Raw genomic sequence first — 16193 nt, 5'->3', positions numbered from 1 at the left:
GGCAAAGAAGGACCCCAAAGCAGACGCCTTATGCCATGTCAAGACTATTTGCCCATCTAGCTGGCTAAACTGAGCTAGTAGCTCCATATTGTCTCCTCTGACTGGCAGCAGCTCTCCAATGTTGCTGGCAGAGAGGTGGGAGGGGAGTGTCTTCTCTCCCCTCCCCCCCCCACTGCCTCATTCATTTGTTGGCAATATGTTTTGCAGTTTGCCAGCAATTTATGCATCAATAATATCAATACAGGACACCGAAGCTCATTCAGCAAAGTGTTTTTATTCAAACGCTCCATAGCACCAGGTAGTTGTAGATGGCATTCAAATAAAAACGCAGCCATTTTTTAAAAATCCCATTTTACCCAGGAACTGGGCATTCTGGAATGTAGCCTTTGCAGCCACTCTTTCCGTTGGTTCAGCTGAGCCTCAGTGGTGGTTATGGGGGGGAAATCCCCTGGGCTGTGATTCAGGTGCTCCAGGGAGAAGGCTGTTAAATTCAGACCACATCTCAGTTGGAAAAGACAAGACAGATGGAGATCATGGAGGAAGTGGGCAGCATCGTGCACCATGGGTTATATGCCTCTCTCCCCACAAGCAAGCAGCCAAGCAGCTCAAAATCACAACCAACAAGCAATTAATCTCCACTTGGTGGCCCTTTGTGGTACGCAATCACCCCAAGCGTTCATCTCACCCCCCCCACCCGTCTTTTTCTATACGAGGTTTGCGTGAAAGAATCATTTCTGAAGTTTTAAAACAAGTATATGAATAAAATAATTTTAGAGGGTGTTTTTTTAAAAAAAGAAAAGAAAAGGATTATACTACAATGAAAAGCACACATGTCGACGCAAAGGTTGCAGAGTAGCCCCATCCACAGAAAAAGCACTGTTTCCTCTGAAGATCCACAGGGCACCACTCTTCAAGACTGGCACCTCAAGTGGGAGTTTGCTCATGGGGCCACTTGGCGTTGGTTCCTGGCCCTCCAGATCCCCCCCCCCACATGCTTGCTTCAAGGTTGACCAGAAGGAGGCAGCAGAGAGCCCCCTCAACACACACACACACACCAGTTCACTTAGCCAGAGCGCCCATGGGGTCCCATGCAGGCAAGACGACTGGCTCCTGGTGCATCACAGCTAAGACGTCCTCTGGCACATGCTTCCTGTCCACCACCACTTCGTAGACGTACTCAGAGAACCAGTCATCAGTCATGATAAGGTAACCTGGAGAAGAGGAGGACGGGACAAGGTCTATTAAGAGATGCTCAGCTTAAGAGGTGCCACCTGGGGGGGCCCTGCCCTCTATGCCACACTGAAATCTAAGAGGGCAGCCCTGCAAAATCTGCATGGAGGTAGACTGCTTCTGAACATTAAGGACCCATTAATTTTCACAGCTAATTGAATACAGGCCCCTTTCCTTGCTTTGTACCAGCGGACTGGGTGGTGCTTGCAATGTCAAATGTGCTTCGGGGAGGGAAATAGGCAAACCAAGCTCAAACTGCCATCCCAGATCAAATTCCTCCCCGGAACATTTTCCTGCCTTTCCCCTGCATCAAGAAACACCACAAGTCAAAATCCTACAAGGAACAGATGAGGTCTCACGTGGTGTCTCTTGTATTTTGTGTTTGGAAGCAAAACCCAGGAGCTTCCAAAAACACCACTTTACAAACCCAGAGTTTTTGGAAATTCCTGAGTGACTGAGGATTGGCCTTTCAGGTTTCCTCTAGTGGCTTTGCCTCTGCAATTAACAGGTCAGATGCTCCAACCCTGTCTAAGATCTGACCTTGCCTTTCAACAACAGGATCACAATGCTAAGCTGGTAAACCCAGACCAGGCGATCTGGACCCAAAGCACCGTACAAAAGGGTTAAGCGTTTCCTCCATAACTCATCATCCTCCAGCTAAGCCCCTGAGTCTAATCTTGCCTCTGTTGTTTCAGGCAATACTCTATCAACCCTCTTCAAGGACTGACGTTGGGGCTTGTTATTTTAATGCCTCCACGCCTAGCCAAGCCTGAGTGCCAAATCTAACATCCTCATTCTTCACCTCTTCCTTAAACAAGGGGCCTGCCAGAATGCTGCTTGGCCTTCCCACACAAGCCCAGGCTTTTTCAAGAGGCCAGCTATCCCCAAAACCCTCTCGGAGGACCATATCTGCAAATGACGACTTTGGAGCAGCGGCTAGAGGTTTGCCCTGGAGGATGTGGCGTGGGAAAGCAGCTAGAAGAGGAGTCCCAAAAACATGGGTGTGGGAGGCTAAGAACTCATTTGGAAACCTAAGAAACTATTTCACAGGTTCTGCAAAATAGCCCTTCCGCAGAGGAAAAACTGGAAATACTCAAACACCTCCCATGTAGCACACCTACACATGCGCCCCAAATAAAACATGTATTTAAAAAGCAGGTAAACTAGCCCAAAAAATAGGCACCCACCCCCCGCAAACATAGAAGGCCCAAAACACTATTTTAAAGTAAGGTTAGAATTGGGAGGGGAGGGGCGAAGCTGACACCAACAACTGAGGGTTCCCACAGGCATAGCACTGCAGAGCCCAGCCTTAGAGCCAGGAAGCCCTCCGGACAATCTCGCCCCTAGCAAGACAGATTGGTTAGGTGATGTCTTAAGCTAGCAACTGCTCTTCTGAGCCTCAGCACACCCAGCTGCAATGCAGAAATAATGTTAGTGCAGTAGTACCTCTGGTTACGTACTTAATTCATACTGAAACTGTTCTTAACCTGAAGCACCACTTTAGCTAATGGGGCCTCCTGCTGCTGCTGCGCCGCTGGAGCACGATTTCTGTTCTCATCCTGAAGCAAAGTTCTTAACCCGAGGTACTATTTCTGGGTTAGCGGAGTCTGTAACCTGAAGCGTATGTAACCCGAGGTACCACTGTAGCACTAACCGCTGCTGCCCTGTTTTATAGGCCTGTGTTGTAAGGATCACTAAGACAGAGGACTCAGGCTTGGCCAAATTCTGTGCCCGCAATACACATGTATTGAATCAATGCCCAAGACACGTTCTGCAAGCAACCCACACCGTCCTTACAGAAGGAACATTGCCGTTCGCCTTGGCCAGCCTTCAGGTGATGAGCCTGGGGCAAGCAGCTCTCTTCTTCAGCCTGATTCTCCCCGCCACCCCAAACAGAGGCCTACCTTGCAGGGTAGAGAGGCTCTAAAGCATTTTGCCTGCTTGGCAAGTGGAAAAGAGCAGCCGCAACCAGGGTTGGCCATTGCAAGGGACTGATTGGGCAGAGGTGGCGAGAGGGCTCTGCTTGGACCCCAAAGTGAGAGGTCCCCAAAGTCTGCTCAGGGGCAAGGCCAGAGCCCTCGAGGAAAAAGCCCCATTCAGGCCCCATTCATTAAAAGCAGGCTTTGCCTCTGAGTGGGAGTGAGACTTCCACGTAGAACAGCAAGAGGCTAAGAAGCTCAAGGAATCAACCTCACGCCTCCTGGCTGCCCTGCCAGGAGGCTGGAGAAGGTAAACTCTGAGGAATGCCGGTAATCTGTCTCGCTTTCACCGGGTTATTTTTAAACTTTGAAAGCTCAAAGTGGTTCGCACTCATCTCTTGTGGTTGATGGCAGGAGTGTGTGTGTGTGTTTTTAACTGCTGGAGCAACTCTGGGTTTTAGCACGCTCATAAAACAGATGGGTAAACGAAGGGCTAAGAATAGCTGTGCCTTGACCTCCAGGCGGCTTTTTTGGGAAGCGGGGGTGAGGGCCACCTGCGCGCCTGGATCATTGAGATAGTCCTGCGCCTGCTGTTCCACGAAAGCTCTTGTTATGCAAACAGAAGCTCCAGTCTCAATGGGAGACACTGGTACACGCAGAAAAGTCCTTGGCTCTTTGAAATGGCCATGGGTAGCATAAAGGCTCAAGGGCACCATGGGCTCTTGTCTTCCACCAACTCCCAGAGGAAGTGAAGAGGGAAACGGAACACATGTGGCAGCTACAATTCTGCTAGACAAAGACGCTGCTTGTTGTTATCCCAATTGTACAACCAATAGCAAAAGTTTCCCCCACTGGAGGCTGTTCGAAGAAAGGGTAATGAACTTTCTACACAAAATAAGATTACATCAGGAGCTTAAAGGCACGGCAGCCCAGTCAGTGCTCATGTGCTCTCTCTCTCTCTCTGCAATAAACCCCATGCAGGAATTCTATAATCTCTGCCTTATGACCCCGGAGTAATTAAAAGGAGGTGGGGGACAAACACAGCCCAATGGCGATCCTGGCAGAGAGTGCAGAACACAGGAAAGGAGGGAGGTCCAGGAGCCTCATCACAAACCCAGGAAACTTCAGCGTTGGGAAGAGACCCCAGGTTGGAGAGGCCGGAAGTGATGGAGGGCGAACGGGAAGAATTCACTCAAACCAGGCCTGACCACCAGCCTGTCAGGATTCTGCTAAGGCAGAGAGGCAGGGCAAACTGCATAGGCTTTGAGTGCTAAACTGGCCCAGAATTAAGCTCGCTATCCCAATACGCACGCTGTTGAGAATCTTAGCACTGGAAGGGACACCTGGAAGTCATCTAGTCCAACCCCCCTCCCCCCAAATCCAGACAACCCCCCGATGCAAAACGAAAGGAGGCCAGACCAACTTTCAGCAACCGCGTTAGCAACACATTACCTTTATTCCCACGGTCTTCGCCCCATGAGTTCTCCACGCGCCATTTTTCGAAGCAGCCCTCTTGCTCTGGCTGGAAAGAGGGGGAAATGCAGGGGTCAACAGGAGGAAGAGCCCTGCAGAAAAGCTTCCCCTGGCCAGGCCGATTCACACTTGCTTGTGGATTTATAGCAGAGAAATAAAATGCCTCCCTTACCTGACAGATGACACCTGCGCTTTCATTTCATAAACTGCTGAAAGCATCCCTCACCCGTGCCTTTACAACCCCAAATGCTAAAAGCCTGGTATCTGGATCACATAAGGAGTTCTACAGTGTGGAGAATATTGCATGCGGAATATTGCAGGCCTAGCTAGACATTTACTTTTATTGTGGATATTTTATTCAGTGTATATATAAAGCTGCTGATTTTATCAAGATTTTGATAAATTGGAGAGTGGGAAGACCCTGCAACCCACCTTGAGGTCCTTGCAGGCAGGATATACATGTGGTAATAAATAAAATAAATCATGCTACAGTACTTTTAAAGACTTTGGGTCCAAACTGTGCTCAGGTCCATGCGAGGCAGCTGGAAGAGATGGTGGCAAGAACCTCTGAAGGCCTGACTAGAATTACTTTCAAGCTCTTAAAATTCAATCAAGCCACATTTAGCTTAGTTTTGAATGCTGGCAAGGATTAAACGTCCCTCATGGGAAAAGAAAATTACATCACAGTTGTAGTTAGAACCTGTTTGCACAACAGGTTTGTTTTTTTTTTAAAAAAGGGGGGAGCCCCATGTTTTAATACCTGCTTTCAGCCTAAAGAAGCTTTTAGTGAGAATTATAAATCTGCCAACCGTTGGCAAAAACAGCCTAGGGGCATTGCGGCTTTTAATCTTGCCTTCCTTCTCTGTTTTAACATTCTGGATTTCTGAGGTGAGGAGCCTCCAAATGTTTAGACAAGCCCTTTCTAGCTAGCAAGGATCAAGTGGGGCAGAGTGGACTGAGCATCCCTCTTGGATTAAGGAGAGAGAGGAGGGTCCGATCTCATTGGGTTGACTGCCTGGTGGGCCTATCTGGCTTTTAAAGTAATTCCACAGCTGTCTTTACTACCTTTCATCGTTGCTAACCTTTGTATATTTCTGTCTGTGAAACTGGAGACACACAGTAAATTTAGAAAGCTTTGGAAGGCTGTGTACCTAAAATGCATAATGTAAAATAACAAGGCATTCGCCATGGGATTGTGGTGGTGGTTGTGGAGTCCCTGTACTGTCCTTGGGGGAAGAGCAGCTGCCTCTGGTAAGGGGGGCAGTGTTGGTGGCCTCAGTGCTATTGCCACCAGCATCATCCAGATATCAACTCTACCGTTCTATGATTCATCATAGAAGAACGGTGGTCTTTGTCGACAAGGCACTTGAGAAGAGGGATGGGACCCTCCACCAGCTCCCAGCACCCCAGACCGCTGGCCATGCTCCTGCTGAGGCAGGTGGGTGTTGGGAATCGAGTCTCTGGAAGGCCACAGATGTTCTCTGCATGTTGTTCTCTAAGGGGCATCCTCCTCTCAGTGGAAGCATCCCTTTGTCTCTCACGTGTACGGAATACAACTTCTTAGAGCAGAGATCTTTGTCACCCTCTAAATGTTGCTGGACTGCTGTTCCCATCATCCCCTGACCAGGCTGGCTGGGGCGGATGGGAGATGGAGCCCAAAAACCTTTGAGGGCCACCGGTTCTTTGTCCGTCTTTCAAAAGCACACACCGTCCCCAGAAGGATTCCATGAACAGATCGTGCGTGCAATTATTGTCTGGTTGACTGCCATATACGTGGAAAGGAAGGGAAGGAACTCCGCCACCCGCCCTGCTGCCCCAACACCCACCTTCTCAGTGAAGGCAGTAATGACCATGGCGTGGGTCATCAACGAATCCCCAAAGATCAGCCGCTCATCCTTGTTCATGTTCTTGACTGACACACCAAACACCAGCTTGTGGTTAAATCTACAAAGCAGCACACATGAAATGCACATTAAGTGTGGAGTTCAGAGAAAGTGCCTCCCCTAGTAATCCTAAATTGCGGAGTAAACACATTTATCAGGTCGTCTCCATGATCACTGCAGATGGTGACAGCAGCCACGAATTAAAAGATGCCTGCTTCTTGGGAGAAAAGCAATGACAAACCTAGACAGCATCTTAAAAAGCAGAGACATCACCTTGCCAACAAAGGTCCGTATAGTTAAAGCTCTGGTTTTCCCAGTAGTGATGTATGGAAGTGAGAGCTGGACCATACAGAAGGCTGATCGCTGAAGAATTGATGCTTTTGAATTATGGTGCTGGAGGGGCTCTTGAGAGTCCCATGGACTGCAAGAAGATCAAACCTATCCATTCTTAAGGAAATCAGCCCTGAGTGCTCACTGGAAGGACAGATCGTGAAGCTGATCGTGAGGCTCCAATACTTTGGCCACCTCATGAGAAGAGAAGACTCCCTGGAAAAGACCCTGATGCTGGGAAAGATGGAGGGCACAAGGAGAAGGGAATGACAGAGGACGAGATGGTTGGATAGTGTTCTCGAAACTACCAGCCTGAGTTTGACCAAACTGCGGGAGGCAGTGGAAGACAGGAGTGGCTGACGTGCTCTGGTCCAGGGGGGTCACGAAGAGTCGGACACAACTAAACAACAACATACAGGAGCAGTTAAGCATGAGGTGCAGCAGATCTGCGGTCCATGGGGCTCTGAGCTTGCGGAAGAACAAAGAAATGGAGGCAAAGCAAAGTTTGAACTTGACGTGCACACCCACAATCCCCAGGGGGACTGTGTGCAGGATCACAGCCCTCTTCCCCCACCCGACAAGCACTTACATATTCATGTCATTGATGCCCAGTTTGCTGTTGAAGTGCTTCCCAACGTCACAACCAAACCACACGGCCTGAGGAGAGAGCAGGCGACAATCAGGACCCTTCAGTTGAAGCAAAGAGCAGGAAGACACTGTGCTAAGGAGCGAAACAAAGAAAGGGCCGGCCAAACCTCTCCATCCCGTATAGAAGCAGCTGCCAGTTTCTTCAGGAGCTCGATGGGCTGGTTGTTGTAAAGAGTCTTCCTGCCCCCCACCATGTTACTTAGGTACTCCACCGTGTAAAGCTGGCTGTACTGGTTCTGGGGCCGAGGGTCGTTCACCAGGCAAACCTGTTAAGTCAAAGGGCTGAGTTAGCGCAAGAAGTTAATTTCAAGGAGGTCACTCCTCCCAACTCTGCTGGAACCAGCAATAGCAGCCAACTAAAATGCTCACAAGGAGAGCATGGCCAAAGATGGCCATTTCTTGTTTGTCTCCAGCAGGTGTCATACAGAGGTAGGCTGCCACTGAACCTGGAGGTTCCATTTCAAACAAGATGGAAGTTTGGAAATAATATGAGGGGTGCCGTTTCTCAGCAGCAAATATCCTCTGCTAGACTCATCACGGTTTTGATGTTCTGGGTCACAATTTTATCACCATCTGACCAATCAATGCTTGGCCCCCAAAAAGAGATCTGGGGTTGGAAATCTGGTGGGCCTTTTTGTAAGGATTTCCACCTGAACATTAAGAAGAACTTTCTGACAGTAAGAGCTGTTCAGCAATGCAACCGACTACCTCGGAAGGTGATGGACTTCCCAGCATTTGCGGTTTTTCAAGGGAGGTTGGGGGACCATCTGTCAGGGGTTCTTTCAGTTGAGATTCCAGGTTTGCAGGGGTTGGGCTAGATGACCTTTGGGGGGTCCCTTCCAACTCTACAATTCTATGATTGCAGCCATGCCACAACTTTTGAACAGACCAAAGAGGGGTTGTGGTATTAAACGAAAAGAAGGGAGCAACAGACTGGGAAGGCTCCAGGAGACCGTGTGGGGCAGGGGTGTGTCTTATCCGTTTCCAAAATCTAAAAAGGATCTCACAGAAAGGGGGCCAATGATTGTCCACAGGCTGCCTTGTGTTTACCACATTGCCCAACCTTGCTTTCCATGTCGAAGATGGGCTTGACGTGCTCTTTGTAGAACTGCAGGGGCGAGATTGGCCCGATCTTGTGGTAGGCCTTCTCCTTGTCGTAGAACTCCCAGCAGAAGGAGTCCGGAGGGCTCCCCAGGCAGATGGTCACTATTCTGAACACCTGGGGAGGGAAAGCAGATTACTGGAAGGTGGAACCCAGACGCCTCCCTTCAAATCGGCTGGAGGGAACTGATGCTTGTGACTCACAAACCCTCGTTTTGCTTAATTGCTCGCTTTGCTTATAAGCTACTGTTCTGCCGAAGGCATCAAGCTGGTTTATAGCTTTTTGAACAACAGCGTGGAAGCTAAGCAACGTGACACAGTAGGCAAAAGGGAACAGAAGGGGAGAGGAAATCTATGGACTCTTTCATTCTGCTCCCTAATAAACGTTACACAATGTTCAGGTGGAATGGCCACCAGTTTGATGGAGGCAGTTCTGGGAGAAGAGACGGGGAACCCAGCATGGAGCTGCCAGTGCCTTGGAAAACAGCAAAAAAAAATGATATACGTTGTTGTCTGCTGCCCTCTAGTGCAGGCACCCTGGACGGACACTTAGGGAGGCACCAAGCAAGGGCTTTGCAGAAATGCAGTGAAGGACTCCTGTAATGCGACTCCTGTAAAAAAGTAAAATTAAAACAGCCTGATATACTTTTCCTCTTGGCAGCTTTGGCAACAGAGAGAAGAAAGAGTGCCCCTCCAAATTGTAAAGAGCACAACCAAAATGCATTCATGGTGGATCTCTGCATCTCTCTGTTAAGGCGCCACTTTCAGAGCTGCAAAGGCTGGTCCAAGCTGTGCTCAGTTATACTTTCGACAGAAGATTAGTGAAATTGCCCTAATCAAGAAGCAGGCATGTTACGATTCCTCCCAATCAGAGTTCTGTTCCGATTTAAGAATAAAGGGACTTGGCTTGCCTCACACCAAGAACACAGTGAGGCAGCAGGATCTACAAAGCGTGATCGTTTCCCAAGACTTCGGAGGGTGTGCACATGCGTGCCACCCCAAACTCCACGTGCAACAAGCCTGCCACCACCAAAAACGTGAAGAACCCCTGGGGAGGCCTGTGAACAATGTGCTCTTTACAAAATGTGCAATGAGACAGCTCAAGCTCATCCTAGCAGCTCTTTCTTTTTTATCCATGGAAAATTTATACAGCGGGAATCTTGGGATCAGAACAGGAGAGTGTGAGAGCAAGTGTGGTGTAGGGGTTAGAGTGCTGGATTGGGACCTGGGAGAGACGAGGGCCTGTCACAAATGGGGAAGAGGAGAAGTAGGTATGCCATCTTGAGCTCTCTGGAGGAAAAGGCGAGATATAAACGCAATAAAGACTAAGGTGCACTTGGAAAGTCTTGCAGCAGAATGAGAAGCATCATGACTGGGGCCCTGTGCGGGGAGAAAGGGGGGGCAGGGACAGAAAATCTCTTTTTACTCAGCCATCGCATTTGCCCCCACACCAAGAGCAGCTGACCTCCTCTATCATGGTGTCCACGGCTGCAGAGAGCTCATCCTTGTTGCATCCAGTCTCAACCATATTCCTCAGCCGGAGGCAATACTCTCGCATCTGTTTGGAAGAAAAGAAAAGCGGGAAAAGCAAGTTCTAAATGGCAATCTCTGCTTTCGACACGCTCAAAGTTCAGGATGCTGGAGCAGCCAAGATGGCTGAGCTGGCTGGTGGGGGATGCAGCCCAGAACATCTGGAGAGCACCAGGCTAGAATTTACCTTTTAATAGTTGGAAAGAAAAGATTCAGCTCCCATGGATTTGGACCTTGGCAAGCAATGCCAGGTGTCAGCATCTGAACAGGAAGGTTGTGAAAACTATGTCAACTCATTGTGTGTGTGGAGCGGCAGGTCTGTCCAAAGGCCCACCTCTGATTTTAAGGGCTTTAACAGGCTTTAAATGGACTCATCTGATCGCCTATGGCGAATTTAATCTTCTTGGCAAGCCACCAGACAGGAAAGCTTCACTTAGCATCCTTTTTTTCAGGTCATCAGTGTGCTACACAGGATACCTGCAGGCAACTAAACCATTCCATGGGGCTTGATTATTTTTAAGGGCTTATTTACAAGCCTGAGCTTAAGTTTCCAAACTGGTAAGAAGATGAATGATTTTAGAGACGGTAACACTCTCTCTGCCCCCCCCCCCTTAATTACCTTGTGGTTCAGAATGTCATTCATTCGTCTGGAGGCCTCAGTGGTGTGTGATTCAGGGAAAACCTTCTTGGGGACTACGCCGTATTTTTCTAGGAAGGAACAAGTTTTAGTAACTGACCAGAACCGATGGGCCAAAGGAAAGATTGTTCTGCCTGCTGCACTCAGTTTACGCTGTGCGAAATAAGCACAGATCTTGACACAATGAAACTGTTCCCAGGCTACTTCTGTCCTCCCACATCCTTAGTCCAGGAGAGCCTTAGGTCCAGTCCTCAGCATCACCAGTTAAAGGAGTCAGGGTAATAAATGCTGGGCTTGCCTGAGAGCTTGGACATACCCTGCCGGGCAGCCTGACTCCACCATTGGTTAGCTGCATAAGCTCAATGCATACATTTTTAAAAACTACGTAAGAGAGCACTAGACTGAAGATCCTGTGGGGATCTCAGAGAGAAAGGACTCTGACTCCGTCTTGTACTGCAACTGTCCACCTCGTCAGAAGACCTTCTAAAGCTTTAGCGATTCCAGCCCCACCCAAAGAATTCTGTAATCCCAACTCCTGATTTCCTTGTCTTGGCTGAGCAGCCCCCCCCCCCCGCCCTTGCTTAAGATGCTGGATCCTCTGCCCAGGAACCTAGGTGGACTACAAAGTGCCTTAGCCTCAGCTTCTCTTACCAATGAGGTTCACGAGCATGTCCCACTGCCCGCCGTCATTGCAGGGATTGGAGAGCAGGAACTGCACCAGCCTCCCCTCCACGGGCTCCTTCTTCTGAGCCGTTTCCACATATGCATGCAAGAAGTAGTAACAGCGTTCAACCTGAAAATAAGCCAGTCAGAATGCAGTCAGAAACCAGGTCTGTTGAGCCCTGGTAGACTTCAAGCTAACCCACCCCACCTTAACCTTCTGGCCTTTTTACAGCTAGGATGGCCCACTTAGTGGTGGCCCCCTGGTTATTATTTATTTAGTTATAGAATCAATTACCTGCCATCAAGGCCCAGAGCAGGTTATGATAATAAAACAATAAGAACTAAGACATAATACAAAGGGTCAGGTGTGTTTTCAGCATGCAATGATAGCTGTGCAATGAGGACACCATTCTGTGGGGATGGAAGTCCACAGAGAATGCCCCCTCCTGGGTTGCTGTCCCCCCCCAAAAAAAAGGTTTCTGAGGGTGGCAGTTCAAGGCAGAAGCCTGAATGGCACCCCTGTTTACAGAAAGAAGAGTATGGATTTGATATCCTGCCTTTTACTCCCTTTAAGGAGTCTCAAAGCGGCTAACATTCTCCTTTCCCTTCCTCCCCCACAACAAACACCCTGTGAGGTGAGTGGGGCTGAGAGACTTCAGAGAAGTGTGACTGGCCCAAGGTCACCCAGCAGCTGCATGTGGAGGAGTGGGGAAGCAAACCTGGTTCACCAGATTACGAGTCTACCGCTCTTAACCACTACACCACACTGGCTCTTCCAGTCTGCTGGGTTTTCCTCAAAGCAGGAGAGGGGAATCTGAAGCCCTCCAGATGAGTCTGGACCCTAATTTCCACCACCTCTCAAGACTCATAACATCCAAATGGCCACAGGCTTCCCGCCCTAGCACCTAAACAAAGCCTCAATAAAGCACCTCTGAGAGCCAGCATGGCATAGCGGTTAAAAGTGTTGGTCAAGGACCTGGGTTCAAATCCTCACTCAGGCATGCTTTCTGGGGGGTGACCTTGGGCCAGTCACCATCTCTCAGCGCAACCTACTTCACAGGGGGTAAAATGTGGATGGTGGGAAATCATGTGTGCCACCTTGAATTCCTTGGAGGTGGGATATAAATGCAAGAAGCAGAAGGGCAGTTAAATACAATTAGAAGCACCTTGTCCCAGAAGAAGAGGTATGACTGGCTGAACTCGAACTCCTCCGTGTTGAACTTCTTCATGAAGGGGAGGCGCATCACGTTCAGGCAGGAGAAGATCCAGCAGCGTCCTGGGGGTCAGAGGAGCACAGCGGAGATGGGCATCGCAAAGCATTAAAATGGGATGTGCAATCTCAAGGGAGGTGGCCATTACCTGAGTTCTTCTGATTGGTGATGGGCTTGCCTTCAGCAGGTACCATGTGCTGGAAGACTTGCAGCGTGTCCTGCACCACGGCTCGCTCCAGGCACACCTCCAGGGGGTCTGCGCACGTGGCCACATTCTGGGCCAACAAGTACCGGGGTTCAGCTTTCAGGGCTTGGGCGAAAGCTGAAGATTTTTTCAGGCTCAACCCTGCTAAGACAAAGCAGGACAGTCGATTCAGGACAGTTGATTCTGAAAGTCAGCAACAGAGGGCACACATGGAGAGAACAGAACAAGGATGTGCTCAGGAAGAATGCTGGAAGTTCATCACAGGTGTCTGCAGACATGGTTGATGCTGATACCACTCATGACGTGGCAGGGAATGTCCTCTGTCTCTTCTCAGAGACACTCTTATTACTCAAATTGCTGAATTTCTTTTAAAACAGGCTTTTAATATATTATGTTAGTGTGTTCAGCTGTTGTTGATAATTGCCTGTGTTTTTTTCATTTTATGATTGCTATATGTATCGTTTGCCTATTTTTATTGTGCTTATTTACTTAGAAGATTTGTAAGCTATTTAACCAAAGAGCAGTCTCCAATAAAACAGTAGACGAAACACAAGGAAAACAAAGAAACTACCGGTAACCTGAAAACAAATATACATAAAACCATCATAATAAAAGCTGCAGATAAAAATCAGTAAAACTTTTAAACAATTATAAGCAACCAGATTAACTTTTTGCTAGCTGTCTTGTGTGTTTTTAAACCAAAAACCAGAGTAGATTATAATGATGATGATGATGATGATGATAATTTAAGTAATGAAATCCAGCAATCTCAAAACAGATCCTGAGGTTACACATTTGCCTCACTGCAATTATTCCCTTTCCAATTCCCCCCTCCCTTCAAACTTCGTGCTTTGTCTTATAGTAATAACAGGGGATAGATGGAGATTTCAGTGTTACATGTGGTCTAAAAATGGAATAGGCAAATATTCCTGTTCATGGGTGTTTGCAGGATTTCCCGCCTCAGGCCTGGGGGTGGGGGCAAAGTAAAGCACTAAAAACGACGAGCGGGGGGAGCAGGCTAGATTCCCACCAAAGACAAGACCAGCATCTATACATTTTGCTTATCCCTCTGATTCTACAAATGCTAGAAACTTACTCTTTCTTTTTAAAATAAAAGCTGGGAATCTGCAGGTGTGCAGGCTCCTATGTGAAGTAGACCACAGCAAAAACAACTTTTTGTGAAATGTATTCTAACACTATGCAAATATTTCTGTCTTCAGTATCTATATTCTTAGGCAATGCTGCCCTCCACCTTCTTAAGGGTGTGAAACTGTTCCAGATCCACTCCTGTAATCAAAAGGCCTTGCTTCGTGCCAAAGACACGTTTCCTAATAGTGCCTCACCCAAGCACAGCTAATTGCCATGTTGCCAGGGTGGCTGAATTTCAATGCATGCTTATCTTGACATAAAGATGTTTGACAAAAAGTAGATAAAACTTTAAAAAGAACTGTCGTTTCCCAAAGGCAATGGGGCTGACACCGACCTTTTAATTTCATATATATCTTGTCACTGGAACATAGGAAGCTGCCTTACCCTGAATCAGGCCATTAGTCTATCTAGCTCAGTACAGTGGTACCTCGGGTTACGTACTTAATTCGTTCCAGAGGTCCATTCTTTACCTGAAACTTTTCTTAACCTGAAGCACTACTTTAGCTAATGGGGCCTCCCGCTGCTGCTGCGCCGCCGGAGCATGATTTCTGTTCTCATCCAGAAGCAAAGTTCTTAACCTGAGGTAATATTTCTGGGTTAGCAGTCTGTAACCTGAAGCATATGTAACCTGAAGGATTTCAGAACTGTCTTTCCCAGCCCTAAGTGGATTTGAACCCCAGGCCTTCTATGTGCAAAGCAGGGGCCCTACCATGAAGTCCCCAAAACTTATACAGCCACCAAAACTCAAGTGGTGTAAGAAAAACAGAGTCAAGGTGATTCATCAATAAAGGATATAGGTTCAGATCTGCAGCCAACTAAGATGCTCACTAGGTGATCTTGGTTCCCGTAGCTATCTCTCGGGCTAAACTACCTTGCAAGGTTGTTGTGAGAATAAAAAGGAGGAAGGCAGAGAGATAGTTACTGGAACCAAGATCACCTAAGTGAGCATCTGGCTGGCTGCAGATCTGAACCTATATCCTTTATTGATGTATCACATTGACTGTTTGGGTGGGCAGGTGGGTATGAACCCAGGACTTCTTCCACTGCAGTGGCCAAATTACAGAGCGGCCTGGCTCCCTCATGGGTCCCTTTTAAACCAGCTTTCTAAGCAAGACCACAGAAGGTACCGTTTTATTCCAACAGGCTTTTGGGAACTAACTGCTTTTAAGGAAAGGGCTTTTAATAGTGCTCTGCTGTTTTTGCTACCGGCCTTTTGACAGATTTGTTTTTACATCGTTTTGATTCCATTATCATCTTAATTACGTCTTAACTATTATCTTTCATATGTTTTTAGTGATCTGTGTTTTATCTTCATTTGTTTTAATTCTTGCAAGCAGCCTCCAGTTCCTCAAGCTTCTGGAGGAAATAAACTACTACTACTGCTAATTATTATTATTCTTCTTCACAAGTAGCATGCAAACCACACACTGTTCTTCCCACAGTTCCTGCCTGCCTATGGCTGCCGGGTGCCTTGTTAAGTCTAAGGGCTCTTTTAATGAGGTGCTAAATTCAGCCTTCTTTCATCAGGCAACTACTTTTCATGTATAGCCTCCAGGGTCGGTTGCTTCCTTTATTTCTCTGGCATTTATACCCAGGCTTTTCTGCTTAAGTTGTCGAGGCTGCCCACCGCTCAACAAACAAACAAGCCACTCATTCTCGATAATAAAAATCAGATTATTAATAAAAAACAGAGATCGACTAAAGCAGGGAGGAGGGGTGGGGAGCCTACAGGCGCCGGGGCGGAAATCGGACTAGGAAGGGGCGCTTCCTTCAACCCCAGGAGCCTGGGGAGGGGGAAGGCACTCTGCACATGCTCAGGGACACGTTCCCTCGGCGGTGCAATCCTCTCCTCGCGAAATTGGCCGGGACTGAAGTGTGGGTGGGTGGGAAACAGGTGCCGGGGCGGAATCCTGGGGCCCCGCGGCTCGACGGCGCCTGTTTCCCCCCATCCCCACCCCCAAAAAGCAACAGCAGCCTCCCGTTGCCATGGAAACCCCGCGCCCGGCCTCTCCCACCCCCAGCAGGCCTCTGCCGTTCCCATGGCAACCACACACACACGCACCTGGGAGACTCATCGTGGGTCTTTCGGCCGCAGCAGCGCGAGCCACCGAGGAGGAAAACCAAGGCCGGGCGCCGGCGCCGGAAGCAGCTCTTTTATAGCCTCGGAAGCAGGAAGCCGGGCCCGCGACGGAGCGCGGGAAGGACAAACCTCCT

The 16193-nt window shown here is 48.5% G+C and overlaps 1 protein-coding gene across 1 annotated transcript; it reads right to left on the bottom strand.

Annotated features, from left to right (window-relative positions):
* Positions 1–255: 255 nt before the first annotated feature.
* On the bottom strand, positions 256–16174 carry BLMH (bleomycin hydrolase). Its single transcript, XM_083715265.1, has 12 exons — positions 16042–16174; positions 12774–12971; positions 12581–12690; positions 11403–11544; positions 10734–10822; positions 10050–10142; positions 8547–8702; positions 7591–7749; positions 7425–7492; positions 6449–6566; positions 4602–4671; positions 256–1211 (listed from the first exon to the last, which is right to left on the bottom strand). The coding sequence occupies exons 1-12, from the start codon at positions 16052–16054 to the stop codon at positions 1060–1062; spliced, it is 1368 nt and encodes a 455-aa protein (XP_083571391.1). The 5' UTR covers positions 16055–16174; the 3' UTR covers positions 256–1059.
* Between the last annotated feature and the right edge of the window lie 19 nt (positions 16175–16193).

This window comes from Podarcis gaigeae (assembly GCF_964106915.1).
Source record: "Podarcis gaigeae genome assembly, chromosome: 15".
In the NCBI taxonomy this organism is placed as follows: Eukaryota; Metazoa; Chordata; class Lepidosauria; order Squamata; family Lacertidae; genus Podarcis; species Podarcis gaigeae.
This window is presented reverse-complemented; position numbering and strand designations above follow the sequence as displayed.